Genomic DNA, 23501 nt, shown 5'->3' with positions numbered 1-23501 from the left:
CAAGTCCGAGTCCATGGTTCTCGCCCGGAAAAGGGTGGAGTGCCATCTCCGGGTTGGGGAGGAGACCCTGCCCCAAGTGGAGGAGTTCAAGTACCTAGGAGTCTTGTTCACGAGTGAGGGAAGAGTGGATCGCGAGATCGACAGGCGGATCGGTGCGGCGTCTTCAGTAATGCGGACGTTGTATCGATCCGTTGTGGTGAAGAAGGAGCTGAGCCGGAAGGCAAAGCTCTCAATTTACCGGTCGATCTACGTTCCCATCCTCACCTATGGTCATGAGCTTTGGGTCGTGACCGAAAGGATAAGATCACGGGTACAAGCGGTCGAAATGAGTTTCCTCTCCCTTAGAGATAGGGTGAGAAGCTCTGTCATCCGGGAGGAACTCAACGTAAAGCCGCTGCTCCTCCACATCGAGAGGAGCCAGATGAGGTGGTTCGGGCATCTGGTCAGGATGCCGCCCGAACGCCTCCCTAGGGATGTGTTTAGGGCACGTCCAGCTGGTAGGAGGCCACGGGGAAGACCCAGGACACGTTGGAAAGACTATGTCTCCCAGCTGGCCTGGGAAGGCCTCGGGATCCCCCGGGAAGAGCTAGACGAAGTGGCTGGAGATAGGGAAGTCTGGGCTTCCCTGCTTAGGCTGCTGCCCCCGCGACCCAACCTCGGATAAGCGGAAGATGATGGATGGATGGATGGATGGATGAGTTGGTTGTGTTTTTTTAGCCACACAGTCATGTGTGTAGAGTGAACAGAGAAAGGGGCTCAGAACACAGCCCTGGGGGGCACCGGTGTTGAGGACAATGGGTGATGAGGTGCAGATCCCTGCTCTCACCACTTGTGGTCTACCTGTCAGGAAATCCAGGACCCACTGACAGAGGGTTGAGTTCAAGCCCATGTCCTTGAGCTTGATGACGAGTTTGGATGGGACTGTGGTGTTGAATGCTGAACTATAGTCTATGAACAGCATTCTCACATAGTTCTGAGTTCTCAGACCAACGCTTGACTTCTTGCGTCACCACCGGGGCGCACTTCAAACTTTGTTTATAAACCAGCACGAGCAAGGTGGCGGATGATCTGATTTACCGAAGGTTGATAAAGACTGTGATTGAAAGTCGCATTTAAACTGCGAGTAGCAGTGGTCTAATATATTATCACCTCGGGTAGGACAGGTCACGTGTTGGTAAAACGTTAGTAATACCGTTTTAAATTTTGCCTGATTAAAGTCCCCAGCAACCGCAATAGCAACATCAACATGAGCTGTCTGGAGTTTGTTTACCTGGTCGTAGAGCTCCGAAAGCGCAGCCTCAACGTTGGCCTGGGATGGAATGTTTACTCCGATGAGTATGACTCATGTTAGCTCCCTTGTTAGATAAAACTTGCATACTTGATGATGAGAAACTCCAGGTCCGGTGAGCAGTGTTCCGCTATCTTCTCCACACTCCTCGGTCCACACCAGTGTTTATTCACCATAAAACACAGGCCTCCGCCTCTCGATTTCCCCGAAGACTCGTTCCTATCGCTCTGGTACACGGAAAAGGGCTCGAGGCTGATGGTGTGGTCTGGAACCTCCGGTGTGAGCCAGGTCTCAGTGAAACACAGGACGTTGCAGTCTCTGATGTCCCGCTGGAACTTAATCCTCGCCCTGATGTCGTCCAGCTTGTTCTCAATTGACTGGACGTTGGAGAGCAAGATAGAAGGGAGAGGTGTCCGGCTCGCACGTCTTCTGACACGGTTCCCTACTCCCCCTCGGCTGCCACGGTATCGATTGTGTGTCCGCCATTGTCCTTTGTTGTTGTTACCGGCGTTGCCATGGACTCTCAATTCTGCCGGTAGTTCCTTCAAGAGGTCCGAGCTTCGTTGAAGTTGGTGAGTTGTTTTTGAATTTATGTCCAAAAGAGTGTGTCGGTCGTAAACAATTGTTGTGCCGTTGGTCGAAGTAAAACAAACCAAAAAAAAAACACACAAATTAACCCAAATACACAAATTTTGTGACGAGAGCGTGGAGAGGCAGCCGAAAGGAGCAGCGCCCTCTTGTGTTGCTGGTAGTCTTCAAAGTACCCCTGTCAGGACTTGTTGTTGACGAACCCCAAGATGCAGAGAAAGCAGGCTTGGGAAAAGAAAACATGGTTTTAATGTTCAAAAATAAGAAAAGGAAAACACAAACCACAAACCAGGAAGCAGGAACTGGAGTCAGGATCCAGGGAATAGTTTACAGCATACAGCAAACAACAACACGACACAACAATAATCCAGCGCAGAGTCAAGGACAAAGCAGGTCTAAATAGCATCTGGCTGATTGACACCAGGTGTGGCCAAGTGCCAATCAGCCACAGCTGAGGGGAAAAAGCACTCAGGGAGACAATCTGGAAATAACCAAAATAAGGACAGGAACGAAAGACAGGAAACAAAGACAAACGCAGAAGTCAAACTGTCAGGGACAAGCCTGACAACCCCAAAGCTGCCACAAATGATTGGAGGAAGCGGGAAGAACTGTGGACACTCTTGTGATTTGGATCATATTGGACTGTCTACCCCGCAGGATTTTGAGGACCAATCATAGACAATTTAGAGTGAAAAGTAAATTTTATTTTCACTGGCATACAAAACATTCTAACTTGGAATGTTCCCTGGCTTGGAGACTCTCCCGAAGGACAGTGCGGCGAAGACACAACAAACTCCCTTCTTGTCTCTCATGGACACACACCTGTTGTGGTTGACTTTGGACTTATTGGCTGCACGACATCAAGGCCGCGGAACAGAGACACACTGCAGGCTTACACACATACATTCATCCACAAAAAAATATACGCCACACACACATACCCAACTCCCAATCCAACGCCCCTGACACAAATCCCATAGGGGTGATGGAAGGAGGTGCAGCACCTGAGAGCTGCGGCCCGCCACCATGGCCCCCCACTCCCTCCCCTCTGTAGCTAGATATCTGGAGATGTACGTTGTAATATGTATATGTGCTTTGCTATGGAGGGGTTTTTCCCCACTCCAGACTGGGCCCCCTTAGGAGCCAAGTCTGGGTTGTATTTTTTTACTCATCCTCCCCCAGCGTTGACCTTTTCCCCATCTTTTACGGGGCGCCCTGTGGCGACCCATCAGCGTTCCTGTTCTGTAATCCTGCACACTGTTTGTTTGTCTCATCTCGAACGGGTTTGTGCTGTAAACAAAGTTTCGTTGTACTTGTGCAATGACAATAAAGACCTATCCTGTCCCAAAAACTTTTTGCAATGCTTGTAATGTTAGACCATTTTCTTCATTTATTTAGAAATATGGACGATAATATTTGTGACACGTTTGTCTCTATTACAAAGTTCTGTGCATTTTCTAGTCGGTAAAAAGATGAAGAGATATTACGGAGTCCATTCAAGTGTGTGCAGGTCAGACATGACTCATTTAATTACTTGGTTCTATTTCTGTCTTTTTGTGATTGAGGTCAGCAGCCGTTTGGAACCACACCTTCTCCACCTGCCCCTTCCCCACCTTTAAAAGTTCCAGTAAAATCCGAACGCCGTTCTTGGAGGTGGACATCAGATATTCCTCATTTTCAGGCTGCTGGGTCACCGTGTACCTGGAGAGCACCAAGGACTGGCAGAAACGGGACAGAACCAACCAAAACAGACAATCTTTCTCCGTCTTGTTGAGAGGAAAGATACTTTCCCAGCCGGCTAAGATAGCTCCGCCCACCTCAATGGGTTTGGGGTGCTCCAGCATCATGTACATGATGGTGATGGCCAGCTCGTGCACGTAATAGCCAGAGTGGATCTCCCCAAAATCTATGATCCCGGAAATCTTGTGAGCATTGCTGTCCTCGGCTTGGACCAGCACATTGAGATGGTTTAGGTCGCCGTGTATCACACCTGCGCAGACAAAGAAAAAAGGTGCGTCACACATTACTTGAAGCATTGACCACTCATTTGAAGTTTCAGTACATTAATAGTCGTCCCACATGTACTTTTGGTCTCGGTCATCCTGGTTTCACATCCATGTTAGTCGGGGACATTTTTGATTCCATTCCTCACATGTCTTTCACTTAAGAGATTAATGGGAAAAAAAAAAAAATATATATATATATATACTGTATATATATATATATATACTGTATATATATATAAGTTTACATACACTTGTAAAGAACATGATGTCATGGCTGTCTTGAGTTTCCAGTCATTTCTACAAATCTTATATTTTTTGTGATGTAGTGATTGGAGCACATACTTGTTGCTCACAAAAAACATTCATGAAGTTTGCTTCTTTTATGAATTTATTATGTCTCTACTGAAAATGTGAGCAATGAAAAGTATACATACAGCAATGTTAATATTTGCTTACATGTCCCTTGGCAAGTTTCACTGCAATAAGGTGCTTTTGCTAGCCATCCACAAGCTTCTGTGCACATTTTCCACCACAAAATTGCTGCAGTTCAGCTAAATGTGTTGCTTTTCTGACATGGACTTGTTTCTTCAGCGTTGTCCTCACGTTTAAATCAGGACTTTGGGAAGGCCAGTCTGAAACCTTCATTCTAGCCTGATTTAGCCATTCCTTTACCACTTTTGACTTGTGTTGGGGATCATTGTCCTGTTGGCCCAAGACCCAACCTCCCCTCCTGATGATTTTAGTTTATCCTGAAGAATATGGAGCTAATCCTCCTTTTTCATTGTCCCATTTAAAGCACATGTTCCATTGGCAGCAAAACAGGCATAATACTTCCGCCACCATTCTTGACAGTAGGCATGGGGTTCCTGGGATTAAAGGCCTCACCTTTTCTCCTCCAAACATATTGCTGGGTATTGTGGCCAAACAGCTCTATTTTTGTTTCATCTGACCACAGGATTTTCCTCCAGAAGGTCTTATTTTTGTCCATGTGATGTCAGATGGAACACAAATGTAGCTGTTTAGGCCACAATACACAGCAATATATATATATATATATATATATATATATATATATATATATATATATATAGATATATATATAGATATATAGATATATACACACACACACAGTATATATATATATATATACAAACCCCGTTTCCATATGAGTTGTGTATATATATATATGTATTTATATTTATATATACATGTAATTATATATATATATATATATATATATATATATATAAAGGTATATACAGTATATATGTATGTATATACAGTGGGGCAAAAAAGTATTTAGTCAGCCAGCGATTGTGCAAGTTCTCCCACTTAAAATGATGACAAAGGTCTGTCATTTTCATCATAGGTACACTTCAACTGTGAGAGACAGAATGTGGAAAAAAATCCAGGAATTCACATTGTAGGAATTTTAAAGAATTTATTTGTAAATGATGGTGGAAAATAAGTATTTGGTCAATCATTCAAAGCTCTCACAGATGGAAGGAGGTTTTGGCTCCAAATCTCACGATACATGGCCCCATTTAACCTTTCCTTAACACGGATCAATCGTCCTGTCCCCTTAGCAGAAAAACAGCCCCAAAGCATGATGTTTCCACCCCCATGCTTCACAGTAGGTATGGTGTTCTTGGGATGCAACTCAGTATTCTTCTTCCTCCAAACCCAACGAGTTGAGTTTATACCAAAAAGTTCTATTTTGGTTTCATCTGACCACATGACATTCTCCCAATCCTCTGCTGTATCATCCATGTATCCATTTTGGACGATTGATCCGTGTTAAGGAAAGAATGAATGGGGCCATGTATCCTGAGATTTGGAGCCAAAACCTCCTTCCATCAGTGAGAGCTTTGAATGCTTGACCAAATACTTATTTTCCACCATCATTTACAAATAAATTCTTTAAAATTCCTACAATGTGAATTCCTGGATTTTTTCCCCCACATTCTGTCTCTCCCAGTTGAAGTGTACCTATGATGAAAATGACAGACCTCTGTCATCATTTGAAGTGGGAGAACTTGCACAATCGCTGGCTGACTAAATAATTATTTGCCCCACTTATGTATGTATGTGTGTACATATATATATATATATATATATATATATATATATATATATATATATATATATATATATATATATATATATATATATTTAAATATCAGTTATAGTTAACAACTATTCAATATCAAATTATTTGCATTGGGATTTTTCTTGTTTTTTTGCAATCAAAAAATAGGTGTAGAAAATCCGCCCGATTGTAGCTGAGATAGGCACCAATGCCCCATGCGACACCAAAGTGAATAAGCGGTAGAAAATGGATGGACATATATACAAACCCCGTTTCCATATGAGTTGGGAAATTGTGTTAGATGTAAATATAAACAGAATACAATGATTTGCAAATCCTTTTCAAGCCATATTCAGTTGAATATGCTACAAAGACAACATATTTGATGTTCAAACTCATAAACTTGATTTTTTTTGCCAATAATAATTATCTTAGAATTTCATGGCTGCAACACGTGCCAAAGTAGTTGGGAAAGGGCATGTTCACCACTGTGTTACATCACTTTTTCTTTTAACAACACTCAATAAACGTTTGGGAACTGAGGAGACACATTTTTTAAGCTTTGAAAGTGGAATTCTTTCCCATTCTTGCTTGGTGTTCAACAGTTTGGGGTCTCTGTTGTCGTATTTTATGCTTCAAAATGTTCAGTGGGAGACAGGTCTGGACTACAAGCAGGCCAGTGTAGTACCCTCACTCTTTTACTATAAAGCCACGCTGTTATAACACGTGGCTTGGCATTGTCTTGCTGAAATAAGCAGGGGCGTCCATGATACCATTGCTTGGATGACAATATATGTTGCTCCAAAAGCTGTATGTACCTTTCAGCATTAATGGTGCCTTCACAGATGTGTAAGTTAGCCATGCCTTGGGCACTAATGCACCCCCATACCATCACACATGCTGGCTTTTACACTTTGCGTCGATAACAATCCAGATGGTTCTTTTCCTCTTTGTTCCCGAGGACACAAATGTCAAATATTTCCAAAAACAATTTGAAATGTGGACCCGTCAGACCACAGAACACTTTTCCACTTTGCATCAGTCCATCTTAGATGATCTCGGGCCCAGAGAAGCTGGCGGCGTTTCTGGATGTTGTTGATAAATGGCTTTGGCTTTGCATAGTAGAGCTTTAACTTGCACTTACAGATGTAGCGACAAACTTTATTTAGTGACAGTGGTTTTCTGAAGTGTTCCTGAGCCCATGTGGTGATATCCTTTAGAGATTGATGTCAGTTTTTGATACAATGCCGTCTGAGGGATGGAAGGTCACGGTCATTCAATGTTGGTTTCCGGCCATGCCGCTTACGTGGAGTGATTTCTCCAGATTCTGTGAACCTTTTGATGATATTATGGAGCGTAGATGTTGAAATCCCTAAATTTCTTGCAATTGCACTTTGAGAAAGGTTGTTCTTAAACTGTTTGACTATTTGCTCACACAGTTGTGGACAAAGGGGTGTACCTCGCCCCATCCTTTCTTGTGAAAGACTGAGCATTTTTTGGGAAGCTGTTTTTATAGCCAATCATGGCACCCACCTGTTCCCAATTCGCCTGCACACCTGTGGGATGTTCCATATAAGTGTTTGATGAGCATTCCTCAACTTTATCAGTATTTATTGCCACCTTTCCCAACTTCTTTGTCACGTGTTGCTGGCATCAAATTATAAATGTAATGATTATTTGCGAGAAAAAAAAATGTTTATGAGTTTGAACATGAAATATGTTGTCTTTGTAGCATATTCAACTGAATATGGCTTGAAAAGGATTTGCAAATCATTGTATTCTGTTTATATTTACATCCAACACCATTTCCCATCTCTTATGGAAACGGGGTTTGTACATTAGTTGAATATTTTGAATCGGACCAAAACGCTTTCAGTGTTCACAAAGTTGAAGAACAAAAACGATATCAATGTATTTCTTGGCAGCAATTGACATGCGATACATGCAGGATGAAGATGATACTTACACTTGCGGAAAGCGGAGTATTTGGGGGCCACGCAGGTCTTGTACTGATGGAGGACCATCCTCACGCCCGCCTGGAGAGGAAGTCCATCCACAACCTTCATGTACTTCTCCAGGAGAAGAACGTTGGACAGACTCCAAGTCAAGTGGTCCCTCTGCAACGCTGACGCCTGAGGATGCTTCATCTTGGACAAACATGGAGAGTCAAATACTTAGAGAGCAGCTTTGACTACTTGCAAGGCAGCAAGAGGCTTCGGGGTTGGTGGTTTAAGTCCACCTGTGCCCATGGACTCCTCCACTTTGCTAAAGTAGAATGTATCTTATCTATCTTCAAGACCAACACAACTGCTAGTTTCTCAATCGGAATTGTCATTTACTTGGTAGAAGTTCCACAGCTAACAGTCGAGTGGAAGCTGAGGACAAAGAAACACAAAAGTTGGTTGGCGCCTTGCATGGCAGCTCCCTCCATCAGTGTGTGAATGTGTGTGTGAATGGGTAAATGTGGAAGTAGTGTCAAAGCGCTTTGAGTACCTTGAAGGTAGAAAAGCGCTATACAAGTACAACCCATTTATCATTTATTTATTTAAAAGTCTTTATTCTATAGCCATCAGAGCAGGTGGACAGCACTAAGGGGGAAAAATACACCCGACAGTCTCTCAGGATATAACACAAGGGAGGTAGGGGTGGCCTAACTAGTAGTAGTTTCTTGGTGTGAGTTGCCTAACTAGTAGTAGTTTCATGTGTGATTGCCTAACTAGTAGTAGTTTCATGTGTGATTGCCTAACTACTAGTAATTTCTTGGTGTGAGTTGCCTAACTAGTAGTAGTTTAATGTGTGATTGTCTAACTAGTAGTAGTTTCATGGTGTGAGTTGCCTAACTAGTAGTAGTTTAATGGTGTGATTGCCTAACTAGCAGTAGTTTCATGGTGTGATTTCCTAACTACTAGTAATTTCTTGGTGTGAGTTGCCTAACTAGTAGTAGTTTCATGTGTGATTGCCTAACTAGTAGTAGTTTCATGGTGTGAGTTGCCTAACTAGTAGTAGTTTAATGGTGTGATAGCCTAACTAGTAGTAGTTTCATGGTATGAGTTGCCTAACTAGTAGTAGTTTCATGGTGTGAGTTGCCTAACTAGTAGTAGTTTCATGGTATGAGTTGCCTAACTAGTAGTAGTTTCATGGTGTGAGTTGCATAACTAGTAGTAGTTTAATGGTGTGATTGCCTAACTAGCAGTAGTTTCATGGTGTGATTGCCTAACTACTAGTAATTTCTTGGTGTGAGTTGCCTAACTAGTAGTAGTTTCATGTGTGATTGTCTAACTAGTAGTAGTTTCATGTGTGATTGTCTAACTAGTAGTAGTTTCATGTGTGATTGCCTAACTACTAGTAATTTCTTGGTGTGAGTTGCCTAACTAGTAGTAGTTTAATGTGTGATTGTCTAACTAGTAGTAGTTTCATGGTGTGAGTTGCCTAACTAGTAGTAGTTTAATGGTGTGATTGCCTAACTAGTAGTAGTTTCATGGTGTGATTTCCTAACTACTAGTAATTTCTTGGTGTGAGTTGCCTAACTAGTAGTAGTTTCATGTGTGATTGCCTAACTAGTAGTAGTTTCATGGTGTGAGTTGCCTAACTAGTAGTAGTTTAATGGTGTGATAGCCTAACTAGTAGTAGTTTCATGGTATGAGTTGCCTAACTAGTAGTAGTTTCATGGTGTGAGTTGCCTAACTAGTAGTAGTTTGATGGTGTGAGTTGCCTAACTAGTAATAGTTTGATGGTGTGAGTTGCCTACCTAGTAGTACTTTCATGGTGTTAGTTGCCTAACTAGTAGTAGCTTCATGGTGTTAGTTGCCTAACTAGTAGTAGTTTCATGGTGTGATTGCCTAACTACCAGTAGTTTCTTGGTGTGATTGCCTAACTAGTAGTAGTTTCATGGTGTGATTGCCTAACTAGTAGTAGTTTCATGGTGTGATTGCCTAACTACTAGTAATTTATTGGTGTGAGTTGCCTAACTAGTAGTAGTTTCATGGTGTGATTGCCTAACTAGTAGTAGTTTCATGGTGTGAGTTGCCTAACTAGCAGTAGTTTCATGGTGTGATTTCCTAACTGCTAGTAATTTCTTGGTGTGAGTTTCCTAACTAGTAGTAGTTTCATGGTGTGATTGCCTAACTAGTATTAGTTTCATGGTGTGAGTTGCCTAACTAGCAGTAGTTTCATGGTGTGATTTCCTAACTACTAGTAATTTCTTGGTGTGAGTTGCCTAACTAGTAGTAGTTTCATGTGTGATTGCCTAACTAGTAGTAGTTTCATGGTGCAAGTTGCCTAACTAGTAGTAGTTTAATGGCGTGATTGCCTAACTAGTAGTAGTTTCATGGTATGAATTGCCTAACTAGTAGTAGTTTCATGGTGTGAGTTGTCTAACTAGTAGTAGTTTCATGGTGTGATTGCCTAACTAGTAGTAGTTTCATGGTGTGAGTTGCCTAACTAGCAGTAGTTTCATGGTGTGATTTCCTAACTGCTAGTAATTTCTTGGTGTGAGTTGCCTAACTAGTAGTAGTTTCATGGTGTGATTGCCTAACTAGTAGTAGTATCATGCTGTGAGTTGCCTAACTAGCAGTAGTTTCATGGTGTGATTTCCTAACTACTAGTAATTTCTTGGTGTGAGTTGCCTAACTAGTAGTAGTTTCATGTGTGATTGCCTAACTAGTAGTAGTTTCATGGTGTGAGTTGCCTAACTAGTAGTAGTTTAATGGTGTTAGTTGCCTAACTAGTAGTAGTTTCATGGTGTTAGTTGCCTAACTAGTAGTAGTTTCATGGTGTGATTGCCTAACTACCAGTAGTTTCTTGGTGTGATTGCCTAACTAGTAGTAGTTTCATGGTGTGATTGCCTAACTAGTAGTAGTTTCATGGTGCGTTTGCCTAACTACTAGTAATTTCTTGGTGTGAGTTGCCTAACTAGAGGTAGTTTCATGGTGTGATTGCCTAACTAGTAGTAGTTTCATGTTGTGAGTTGCCTACCTAGTGGTAGTTTCATGGTGTGAGTTGCCTAACTAGTAGTAGTTTCATGGTGTGCCTTGCCTAACTAGTAGTATTTTCATGTTGTGAGTTGCCTGACTAGTAGTAGTTTCATGCTGTGAATTGCCTAATTAGTAGTAGTCTCATGTTGTGAGTTGCATAACTAGTAGTAGCTGTATTTTCTGAATTGCCTAACTAGTAGTAGTAGTTGTATGTCTTGAGTTCCCTAGCTAGTAGAAGTTTCATGTTGTGAGCTGCCTAACTAGTAGTAGTCTGATGTTGTGATTTTTTCTAACTAGTAGTAGTCTGATGTTGTGATTTTTTCTAACTAGTTGTAGTTTCATGTTGTGAATAGCCTAACTAGTAGTAGTTTCATGTAGTGAGTAGTTTCATGTTGTAAGTTGTCCATCTAGTAGTAGTTGCATGTCTTGAGTTCCCTAACTAGTGGTAGTTTGATATTGTGAGTTACATAACTAGTAGTTGCTGTATGTTGTGAGTTACCTAACTAGTAGTATTTTCATGTTTTGAGTTTAATAACTAGTAGTAGGGGAGGAAGAGGCAGACAACATAGATTACAATGCCCATTTAAGTATGTCCACCACATTGTAGTGTGACAAGTAAACCATCCAACATTGTAACAACAGTTACTAGTGTGACAAGTCAACTATCCAACATTGTAACAACAGTTACTAGTGTGACAAGTAAACCATCCAACATTGTAACAACAGTTACTAGTGTTAAGTAAACCATCCAACATTGTAACAACAGTTACTAGTGTGACAAGTAAACCATCCAACGTTGTAACAACAGTTACTAGTGTGACAAGTAAACCATCCAACATTGTAACAACATTTACTAGTGTTAAGTAAACCATCCAACATTGTAACAACAGTTACTAGTGTGACAAGTAAACCATCCAACATTGTAACAACAGTTACTAGTGTGACAAGTCAACTATCCAACATTGTAACAACAGTTACTAGTGTGACAAGTAAACTATCCAACATTGTAACAACAGTTACTAGTGTGACAAGTAAACCATCCAACATTGTAACAACAGTTACTAGTGTGACAAGTGAACCATCCAACATTGTAACAACAGTTATTAGTGTGACAAGTAAACCATCCAACCTTGTAACAACAGTTACTAGTGTGACAAGTAAACCATCCAACATTGTAACAACAGTTACTAGTGTTAAGTAAACCATCCAACATTGTAACAACAGTTACTAGTGTGACAAGTAAACCATCCAACATTGTAACAACATGTACTAGTGTGACAAGTCAACCATCCAACATTGTAACAACAGTTATTAGTGTGACAAGTAAACCATCCAACCTTGTAACAACAGTTACTAGTGTGACAAGTAAACCATCCAACATTGTAACAACAGTTACTAGTGTTAAGTAAACCATCCAACATTGTAACAACAGTTACTAGTGTGACAAGTAAACCATCCAACGTTGTAACAACAGTTACTAGTGTGACAAGTAAACCATCCAACATTGTAACAACATTTACTAGTGTTAAGTAAACCATCCAACATTGTAACAACAGTTACTAGTGTGACAAGTCAACCATCCAACATTGTAACAACAGTTACTAGTGTGACAAGTCAACCATCCAACATTGTAACAACAGTTACTAGTGTGACAAGTCAACCATCCAACATTGTAACAACAGTTACTAGTGTGACAAGTCAACCATCCAACCTTGTAACAACAGTTACTAGTGTGACAAGTCAACCATCCAACATTGTAACATCAGTCACTAGTGTGACAAGTCAACCATCCAACATTGTAACAACAGTTACTAGTGTGACAAGTCAACCATCCAACATTGTAACAACAGTTACTAGTGTGACAAGTCAACCATCCAACCTTGTAACAACAGTTACTAGTGTGACAAGTCAACCATCCAACATTGTAACATCAGTCACTAGTGTGACAAGTCAACCATCCAACATTGTAACAACAGTTACTAGTGTGACAAGTCAACCATCCAACATTGTAACATCAGTTACTAGTGTGACAAGTAAACCATCCAACATTGTAACATCAGTTACTAGTGTGACAAGTCAACCATCCAACATTGTAACATCAGTCACTAGTGTGACAAGTCAACCATCCAACATTGTAACAACAGTTACTAGTGTGACAAGTCAACCATCCAACATTGTAACAACAGTTACTAGTGTGACAAGTCAACCATCCAACCTTGTAACAACAGTTACTAGTGTGACAAGTCAACCATCCAACATTGTAACATCAGTCACTAGTGTGACAAGTCAACCATCCAACATTGTAACAACAGTTACTAGTGTGACAAGTCAACCATCCAACATTGTAACATCAGTCACTAGTGTGACAAGTCAACCATCCAACATTGTAACAACAGTTACTAGTGTGACAAGTCAACCATCCAACATTGTAACATCAGTTACTAGTGTGACAAGTAAACCATCCAACATTGTAACATCAGTTACTAGTGTGACAAGTAAACCATCCAACATTGTAACATCAGTTACTAGTGTGACAAGTAAACCATCCAACATTGTAACATCAGTTACTAGTGTGACAAGTCAACCATCCAACATTGTAACATCAGTCACTAGTGTGACAAGTCAACCATCCAACATTGTAACAACAGTTACTAGTGTGACAAGTCAACCATCCAACATTGTAACAACAGTTACTAGTGTGACAAGTAAACCATCCAACCTTGTAACATCAGTTACTAGTGTGACAAGTAAACCATCCAACCTTGTAACAACAGTTACTAGTGTGACAAGTCAACCATCCAACATTGTAACAACAGTTACTAGTGTGACAAGTCAACCATCCAACATTGTAACAACATGTACTAGTGGGACAAGTAAACCATCCAACATTGTAACAACAGTTACTAGTGTGACAAGTCAACCATCCAACATTGTAACAACAGTTATTAGTGTGACAAGTAAACCATCCAACATTGTAACAACAGTTACTAGTGTGACAAGTAAACCATCCAACATTGTAACAACAGTTACTAGTGTGACAAGTAAACCATCCAACGTTGTAACAACAGTTACTAGTGTGACAAGTAAACCATCCAACATTGTAACAACAGTTACTAGTGTTAAGTAAACCATCCAACCTTGTAACAACAGTTACTAGTGTGACAAGTAAACCATCCAACATTGTAACAACAGTTACTAGTGTGACAAGTAAACCATCCAACATTGTAACAACAGTTACTAGTGTGACAAGTAAACCATCCAACATTGTAACATCAGTTACTAGTGTGACAAGTAAACCATCCAACGTTGTAACAACAGTTATTAGTGTGACAAGTAAACCATCCAACCTTGTAACAACAGTTACTAGTGTGACAAGTAAACCATCCAACGTTGTAACAACAGTTACTAGTGTGACAAGTAAACCATCCAACATTGTAACAACAGTTACTAGTGTTAAGTAAACCATCCAACCTTGTAACAACAGTTACTAGTGTGACAAGTAAACCATCCAACATTGTAACAACAGTTACTAGTGTGACAAGTAAACCATCCAACATTGTAACAACAGTTACTAGTGTGACAAGTAAACCATCCAACATTGTAACATCAGTTACTAGTGTGACAAGTAAACCATCCAACCTTGTAACAACAGTTACTAGTGTGACAAGTCAACCATCCAACATTGTAACATCAGTTACTAGTGTGACAAGTAAACCATCCAACCTTGTAACAACAGTTACTAGTGTGACAAGTCAACCATCCAACATTGTAACATCAGTTACTATTGTGACAAGTCAACCATCATCATCTTTAACTAGTGAGTTAGTTACCTCTTTGAGGACCAGGTCCATCCTGGCTGCTGATTGGCCGACATCATAGAGCAGTTGTGGCGAGAGAGGAGCATTGGCGATCTGGATCCCTGGCAAATAAGTCAAGAGGCGCACCAGGAACTTCTGTAGACCGTGGCCACAATCTGCCAAACACAACAAATCTACAATTAGAAGACTTTGTCTAGCTTTTCTGAAGATGTCTTCAATGTTTAAAAAATGTGAAAAAATGTTTTAAAAAATGTGAACAGAACATGTTTCCTTTTGTTGCTTGCACTTTATTCAAATACCAAGTGTGCTTGTGTCATGTATTCATGTATTCATCATTCCTTACAAGAAATACCATTATTTGTTATATACCTGTTTGTTTGTGTCATCATTAATGTATTCATCATTCCTTACAAGATATAATGTTAATTGTTGTTTACTTCTTTGTTTGTTTGTGTCATAATTCATGTGTTCATAATTGCTTGCCAGATGTAACATTATTTTAGTTTACTTGTTTGTTTGTATCATAATTAATGTATGCATTATTCCTTACAAGATATAACCTTCATTTTTGTTTACTTTTTTGTTTTTATCATAATTAATGTATTCATAATACCTTACACGATATAACAATAATTGTTTTTTGCTTGTTTGTTTGTATCATAATTCATGTATTCATTATTCCTTACAATAGTTTAACATTATATTTGTTTACTTGTTTGTTTGTATCATAATTCATTTATTCATCATTCCTTACCAGATACAATATTTATTGTTGTTTACTTGTTTGTGTGTATCATAATTAATGTATTCATCATTCCTTACAAGAGATAACATTAATTGTTGTTTACTTGTTTGTTTGTGTCATAATTCATTTATTCATCATTCCTTACAAAATATACTGTAACATTTATTGTTGTTTACTTGTTTGTTTGCGTCATGATTCATGTATTCATAATTCCTTACAGGAAATAACACTAATTGTTGTTTACTTGTTTGTTTGTGTCATAATTCATGTGTTGATCATTCCTTACCAGAAATAACATGATTTGTTCTTTACTTGTTTGTTTGTGTCATAATTCATGTATTCATAATTCCTTACTAGATACAATATAAATTGTTTTTTACTTGTTTGTTTGTTAGTATCAAAGACTTTGTGATGTCTTTTGTATTGGTGTTGGTGTTGTTTGTTGTCTGAGAGGAACATTTGAACCTTTATGATATTGACACTACACTTTATAATAGTGATTACACTTAATGATACTGATACTACACTTTATGATAGTGACCTTACACTTTATAATAGTGACACTACACTTGATGATACTGATACTACACTTTATGAGAGTAACACTACACCTTATAATAGTGACTACACTTGATGATACTGATACTACACTTAATGATAGTGACACTAAACTTTATAACAGTGACACTACACTTGATGATACTGATACTACACTTGTGTTAGTGACACTTCACTTTATGATAGTGACACTACACTTGATAGTAATTAATGTGAGTTGCCTAACTAATAGTAGTTTCATGTTGTGAGTTACCCAACTAGTAGTAGTTTTACTGTTGTAAGCTCCCTAGCTAGTTGTTGTTTCATGTTGTGATTTGTCTAACTAGTAGTAGTTTCGTGTTTTGAGTTGCCTAACTAGTAGTAGTTTCATGTTGTGAGTTTCCTAACTAGTAGTAGTTTCATGTTGTGTGTTGCATAACTAGTAGTAGTTTCATGTTGTGTGTTGCATAACTAGTAGTAGTTTCTTGTTGTGTGTTGCATAACTAGTAGTAGTTTCATGTTGTGTGTTGCCAAACTAGTAGTAGTTTCGTGTTTTGAGTTGCCTAACTAGTAGTAGTTTCATGTTGTGAGTTTCCTAAATAGTAGTAGTTTCATGTTGTGAGTTGCCTAACTAGTAGTAGTTTCATGGTGTGTGTTGCATAACTAGTAGTAGTTTCATGTTGTGAGTTTCCTAACTAGTACTAGTTTCTTGTTGTGAGTTTCGTAACAAGTAGTAGTTTCTTGTTGTGATTTGCCTAATTTGTAGTAGTTTCATGTTGTGAGTTGCCTAACTAGTAGTAGTTTCATGTTGTGAGTTTCCTAACTAGTAGTAGTTTTAATGTCGTAAGCTCCCTAGCTTGTTGTTGTTTCATGTTGTGAGTTGCCTAACTAGTAGTAGTTTCATGTTGTGATTTGCCTAACTAGTAGTAGTTTCATGTTGTGTTTCCTAACCAGTAGTAGTTTCATGTTGTGAGTTGCCTAACTGGTAGTAGTTTCATGTTGTGAGTTTCCTAACTAGTAGTATTTTCTTGTTGTGATTTGCCTAACTAGTAGTAGTTTCATGTTGTGAGTTGCCTAACTGGTAGTAGTTTCATGTTGTGATTTGCCTAACTAGTAGTAGTTTCTTGTTGTGATTTGCCTAATTTGTAGTAGTTTCATGTTGTGAGTTGCCTAACTAGTAGTAGTTTCATGTTGTGAGTTTCCTAACTAGTAGTAGTTTTAATGTCGTAAGCTCCCTAGCTTGTTGTTGTTTCATGTTGTGAGTTGCCTAACTAGTAGTCGTTTCATGTTGTGATTTGCCTAACTAGTAGTAGTTTCATGTTGTGTTTCCTAACCAGTAGTAGTTTCATGTTGTGAGTTGCCTAACTGGTAGTAGTTTCATGTTGTGAGTTTCCTAACTAGTAGTAGTTTCTTGTTGTGATTTGCCTAACTAGTAGTAGTTTCATGTTGTGAGTTGCCTAACTGGTAGTAGTTTCATGTTGTGATTTGCCTAACTAGTAGTAGTTTCTTGTTGTGATTTGCCTAACTAGTAGTAGTTTCATGTTGTGCGTTGCCTAACTAGTAGTAGTTTCATGTTGTGATTTGCCTAACTAGTAGTAGTTTCATGTTGTGTTTCCTAACCAGTAGTAGTTTCATGTTGTGATTTGCCTAACTAGTAGTAGTTTCATGTTGTGTTTCCTAACCAGTAGTAGTTTCATGTTGTGATTTGCCTAACTAGTAGTAGTTTCATGTTGTGATTTGCCTAACTAGTAGTAGTTTCATGTTGTGTTTCCTAACCAGTAGTAGTTTCATGTTGTGAGTTGCCTAACTGGTAGTAGTTTCATGTTGTGAGTTTCCTAACTAGTAGTAGTTTCTTGTTGTGATTTGCCTAACTAGTAGTAGTTTCATGTTGTGAGTTGCCTAACTGGTAGTAGTTTCATGTTGTGATTTGCCTAACTAGTAGTAGTTTCTTGTTGTGATTTGCCTAACTAGTAGTAGTTTCATGTTGTGCGTTGCCTAACTAGTAGTAGTTTCATGTTGCGATTTGCCTAACTAGTAGTAGTTTCATGTTGTGTTTCCTAACCAGTAGTAGTTTCATGTTGTGATTTGCCTAACTAGTAGTAGTTTCATGTTGTGTTTCCTAACCAGTAGTAGTTTCATGTTGTGAGTTTCCTAACTAGTAGTAGTTTCATGTTGTGAGTGGCCTAACTAGTAGTAGTTTCATGTTGTGAGTTTCCGAACTAGTAGTAGTTTCTTGTTGTGATTTGCCTAACTAGTAGTAGTTTCATGTTGTGAGTTGCCTATCTAGTAGTAGTTTCATGTTGTGAGTTTCCTAACTAGTAGTAGTTTCATGTTGTGAGTGGCCTAACTAGTAGTAGTTTCATGTTGTGAGTTTCCTAACTAGTAGTAGTTTCATGTTGTGAGTGGCCTAACTAGTAGTAGTTTCATGTTGTGTTTCCTAACTAGTAGTAGTTTCATGTTGTGATTTGCCTAACTAGTAGTAGTTTCATGTTGTGTTTCCTAACCAGTAGTAGTTTCATGTTGTGAGTTGCCTAACTGGTAGTAGTTTCATGTTGTGAGTTTCCTAACTAGTAGTATTTTCTTGTTGTGATTTGCCTAACTAGTAGTAGTTTCATGTTGTGAGTTGCCTAACTGGTAGTAGTTTCATGTTGTGATTTGCCTAACTAGTAGTAGTTTCTTGTTGTGATTTGCCTAACTAGTAGTAGTTTCATGTTGTGCGTTGCCTAACTAGTAGTAGTTTCATGTTGTGATTTGCCTAACTAGTAGTAGTTTCATGTTGTGTTTCCTAACCAGTAGTAGTTTCATGTTGTGATTTGCCTAACTAGTAGTAGTTTCATGTTGTGATTTGCCTAACTAGTAGTAGTTTCATGTTGTGTTTCCTAACCAGTAGTAGTTTCATGTTGTGAGTTTCCTAACTAGTAGTAGTTTCATGTTGTGAGTTTCCTAACTAGTAGTAGTTTCATGTTGTGAGTTGCCTAACTAGTAGTAGTTTCATGTTGTGAGTTTCCGAACTAGTAGTAGTTTCTTGTTGTGACTTGCCTAACTAGTAGTAGTTTCATGTTGTGAGTTGCCTAACTAGTAGTAGTTTCTTGTTGTGAGTTGCCTAACTAGTAGTAGTTTCATGTTGTGATTTGCCTACCTAGTAGTAGTAGGTAAACAACAAGTGCACAGTAGTTTTGAGGCCCACATACTTTAGCACTGAAAGCCCATGAAGTGGTGAGTGACCAATCAGGCGGCTGCGCTGGTATGGCCACGTCATCATTGTTTTTAATCCCCAGTAGACACGGCCCACAGGTCCGTGTCCGTGGCTGGAAGTATTCGTCCAGGACCCTAAAGAATGGAACATGACTCCGGCACAAACTCAACACTTTGCCCACAATAGACCCAAATGGAGAGTCCTGGTTGCCCCGGTTGGCTCAGAGGACTATAGAAAGGAAAGGTAAGTGGCCTACCGATGTCTTCCAGGAACATGATCTGTCCTGTGGTTGTTTTCAGGGTATTCTGGGTAGGAAGTCCCTTCTCCCGCAGGAAGTTCATGGCATAAGTCTGCACCTCAGCAAGGTCGGGCTTCTTACTGTCCTCGGAGTTCATGATCTTCAGAACAAACTGCCCCCCTTCCTCAGTCACCACGTGGAGGTTCTGGTCTTCCCAGGCGGGCAGAACGTTGACTTCAGAGGCAGTCAGGTTGTAGCGTTTCTTCACCAGTTCCGCGGCCTGGGACTGGCTGAGGTTGGGCTTGGTGCTCTTCCCCGACATGTTGCTACCAAGAACACACCACAAAGAAGACACGGTATAATACCAGGACTCAGCCCAGATGCGCCTAATTATGGACGCACTTCTTGTTTGGTGTGTGGAATGTAGCAAGTCCAGTCCTGTTTGTCAGCAAAGCCCCCTGGAGCGGTGTGGCTCTGACGGCAACCAGGAACTTGAGGGCTCTCGGTTGAAATTCAGCTTTTGCCATCCTGATCACTGCCATTGTGTCCTTGGGCAAGACACTGTTCCCACTTTGCTCCCAGAGCCACCCACGCTGGTGTAAATCCCGACTGCAAAGTACTTTGAGTCAAAGAAACATGACTCACAAACATGAGCGGCTATTACCAAATATGAAAAACTGGTCTGAGTGTGGACAACCCTGCCCGAAGGGTTCTTTCCTTCTGGTGCTAACATTCAAACTTCAACCGTCTACAAAATACGTTTTGAAGAGACAGTTAATTAGAAGTCACGATATTTGGGACTGGTGTTTACGTCTCAAAACAGTTACAAAAGGGAGTAAGCCATTATTATTACTCAGGTATGTACAAAGTCGTGCCAACAATGAAGAGCTAAATCAGCAATCATCACCACAAAAAAACAGACAAATGTAGAAAATGTGAAAACGTGTCAACTCACCACGGTTATGTATGTGTTCAAGCCGAATCTGGACTGACCTGCTGATCCAGAAAGATCTCCCCGCTCACGTCAGGCATCGCCCACAAGGTGTGTCCTACACCACACTTCAAAGCCTGGCCCGCACAACTTGACTCTCACTATAAAAATGTTACATGAGCCAGAAACCACGGTCAGAACTCTGTAGTCCCCTCCCTCTCTCCCTGACTGAGGTTGCCAGATACGCAGCCAAATCCAGCTGGATGGACTGGGCTACTCCAAGGAACTTCAAACTTCCACCGCCTTTTACTAAGGGTTGAGGTGCTGGGACCAGAACAGTTGAATAGACAAGCGTTCTTTTTATAACAAATCTCTAACCAACACATTTTACAAACCCCGTTTCCGTATGAGTTGGGAAATTGTGTTAGATGTAAATATAAACAGAATACAATGATTTGCAAATCCTTTTCAATGGAAACAGGAATTGTACACAGAAATGAGGCAATTTTCAGGAAGACGTAGGTCATGCCTGTGTACAATATCACAACAAATGGCAATCATATGTTATTGTCAGTACAGAAAACAAAGACTAAAACCAACTACAACCAACTGGTAGAAATAAGTATAGCGTGCTTAGCAGCCTGATGCAGTGATTTTCAACCTTTTCTGAGCCAGGGCACAATTTTTTCGTTGGAAAAACCCAGAGGCACACCATCGGCAGGAAATATAAAAAAATAAAACTCAGCAGCCGACATTGACAATAAAAAGTCGTTCTCGCAATTGTTGGATATGGATTCGGGGGCGGGGCGTGATTGGGGGCGTGGTTATATATATATATATATATATATAAGTATATATATATATATATGAGAAATACTTAACTTTCAGTGAATTCTAGCTATATATATATATATATATATATATATATTATATATATATATATATATATATATATATAAATAAAATAAATACTTTAATTTCAGTGTTCATTTATTTATACAGATACACACACATAACACTCATCTACTCATTGTTGAGTTAAGGGTTGAATTGACCATCCCTGTTCTATTCCTTGTCACTATTTTTTCTAACCATATGCATGTACAGTAAATGGCAGTATTGTCCTGTTTAAGAGTGTCACAACATTGCTGTTTACGGCAGACGAACTGCTTTACGGTAGACGAAAACGTGACTGCTGTTGTTGTGTGTTGTTACCGCGCTGGGAAGACGTTAATGAAGCTGCCTAACAATAAACCCACATAAGAAATTAAATCAATTTAATTTAATTTTGTTTAACATTGGCATTTCATTATCATTTATGCTGTGTATATTCTGCTTATGTTGTTGGATATTGTTAAATTCACCGTGCTGTTATCTTTTACATAATTGGCACAACTCTTTCTATCACTGTGTGTGTTTGTGTTATGTTTGTGCAATTGTTTCCGACTTCATGACATGATGGTTGACATTTGAATCATAAAGATATGATAAACTATCTGCTTTTCTGGAAGTGCAATGGTTGGCTAACTGACTGAATGGATGAATAAAATACATTTGAGAAAAATAGATTGTGTATATCTGAGCATCACTTGACATCTAGTGGCCATGTGTGGAAGTTGTAGAGAAGAAAATGTTCAAATGTTTCATGTTCATTCTCGACTCATTATTAACGCTATTGGTGTAAAATACTTTTTGAGCAATCTCAATAAATTAAAAAGTCAAAATATTGTTTTATTCGAATGTTGTTGTATGACCAATGACTGTGACGGCACGTGTTTGATGTTTTTAAGACATTTCTCCTCTATTTTGGGGGAATAGACATTTGTACACTTCAGGTGTGCCTGGATTTAAAATACTCACAGCCATTTATAAAAAAAATAAAAAATAAAAACATTTTAAAAATGAACAATAGTGTGACAGTGACTTACACTTGCATCACATCTCATAAACTTGACAGCACATGTTGTCCAATATTTACCACAATGATAAAAGAAGTCATCTTTTAGGTTTATTTAATAGTTAAAACACATTTTGATAATGGATCCCATATTCCATTATATGACTCATTATCTACACTGAATGCAGTTTTTTGACTGATATCATCTCCATAGCTTGTGTATACCAGTCAGTATGTATTATGTGTGTATACCAGTCAGTGTGTATTGTGTGTGTATACCAGTCAGTATGTATTGTGTGTGTATACCAGTCAGTACGTGTTGTGTGTGTATACCAGTCAGTATGTATTATGTGTGTATACCAGTCATACTGTATTATGTGTGTATACCAGTCAGTATGTATTATGTGTGTATACCAGTCATACTGTATTATGTGTGTATACCAGTCAGTATGTATTATGTGTGTATACCGGTCATACTGTATTATGTGTGTATACCAGTCAGTATGTATTACGTGTGTATACCAGTCAGTATGTATTATGTGTGTATACCAGTCAGTATCTATTATGTGTGTATACCAGTCAGTATCTATTGTGTGTGTATACCAGTCAGTATGTATTATGTGTGTATACCAGTCAGTATCTATTATGTGTGTATACCAGTCAGTATGTATTATGTGTGTATACCAGTCAGTATGTATTATGTGTGTATACCAGTCAGTATCTATTGTGTGTGTATACCAGTCAGTATGTATTATGTGTGTATACCAGTCAGTATGTATTATGTGTATACCAGTCAGTATGTATTATGTGTGTATACCAGTCAGTATCTATTATGTGTGTATACCAGTCAGTATTTAATATATGTGTGTATACCATTCAGTATGTGTTATGTGTGTATACCAGTCAGTATGTATTATGTGTGTATACCAGTCAGTATGTATTGGGTGTGTATACCAGTCAGTATGTATTATGTGTGTATACCAGTCAGTATGTATTATGTGTGTATACCAGTCAGTATCTATTATGTGTGTATACCAGTCAGTATGTATTATGTGTGTATACCAGTCAGTATGTATTATGTGTGTATACCAGTCAGTATGTATTATGTGTGTATACCAGACAGTGTGTATTATGCGTGTATGCCAGTCAGTATTTAATATATGTGTGTATACCAGTCAGTGTGTATTATGTGTGT

General features: G+C 39.2%; 1 protein-coding gene across 4 annotated transcripts; it reads right to left on the bottom strand.

Moving 5' to 3' along the window:
• Positions 1–2558: 2558 nt before the first annotated feature.
• Positions 2559–20607, bottom strand: LOC133540905 (hydroxylysine kinase-like). Of its 4 annotated transcripts, none has more exons than XM_061883970.1 (6): positions 20434–20580; positions 19881–20097; positions 19497–19804; positions 14775–14917; positions 7938–8118; positions 2559–3866 (listed from the first exon to the last, which is right to left on the bottom strand). In XM_061883970.1, the coding sequence occupies exons 2-6, from the start codon at positions 20018–20020 to the stop codon at positions 3403–3405; spliced, it is 1236 nt and encodes a 411-aa protein (XP_061739954.1). In that variant the 5' UTR covers positions 20021–20097; positions 20434–20580; the 3' UTR covers positions 2559–3402. The 4 variants fall into 4 exon arrangements, with proteins under 4 accessions (XP_061739954.1, XP_061739955.1, XP_061739957.1 ...); XM_061883971.1 differs by having other exon boundaries at positions 19881–20087; positions 20434–20568; XM_061883973.1 differs by lacking the exon at positions 19881–20097 and having other exon boundaries at positions 20472–20607.
• Between the last annotated feature and the right edge of the window lie 2894 nt (positions 20608–23501).

This window comes from Nerophis ophidion, linkage group LG22 (genome assembly GCF_033978795.1).
Source record: "Nerophis ophidion isolate RoL-2023_Sa linkage group LG22, RoL_Noph_v1.0, whole genome shotgun sequence".
Lineage (NCBI taxonomy): Eukaryota > Metazoa > Chordata > Actinopteri > Syngnathiformes > Syngnathidae > Nerophis > Nerophis ophidion.
This window is presented reverse-complemented; position numbering and strand designations above follow the sequence as displayed.

Bases quoted from the DNA above. Each gene is read 5' to 3' on its own strand.
- LOC133540905 (XM_061883970.1), bottom strand. From the start codon at position 20,020: ATGGCAGTGATCAGGATGGCAAAAGCTGAATTTCAACCGAGAGCCCTC. The intron at 14,918-19,496 runs GTAGGCCACTTA...TGTGTTTGGCAG, and splicing joins CATGTTCCTGGAAGACATCG to ATTGTGGCCACGGTCTACAG. The intron at 3,867-7,937 runs GTAAGTATCATC...TTGTCTGCGCAG, and splicing joins ATACTCCGCTTTCCGCAAGT to GTGTGATACACGGCGACCTA.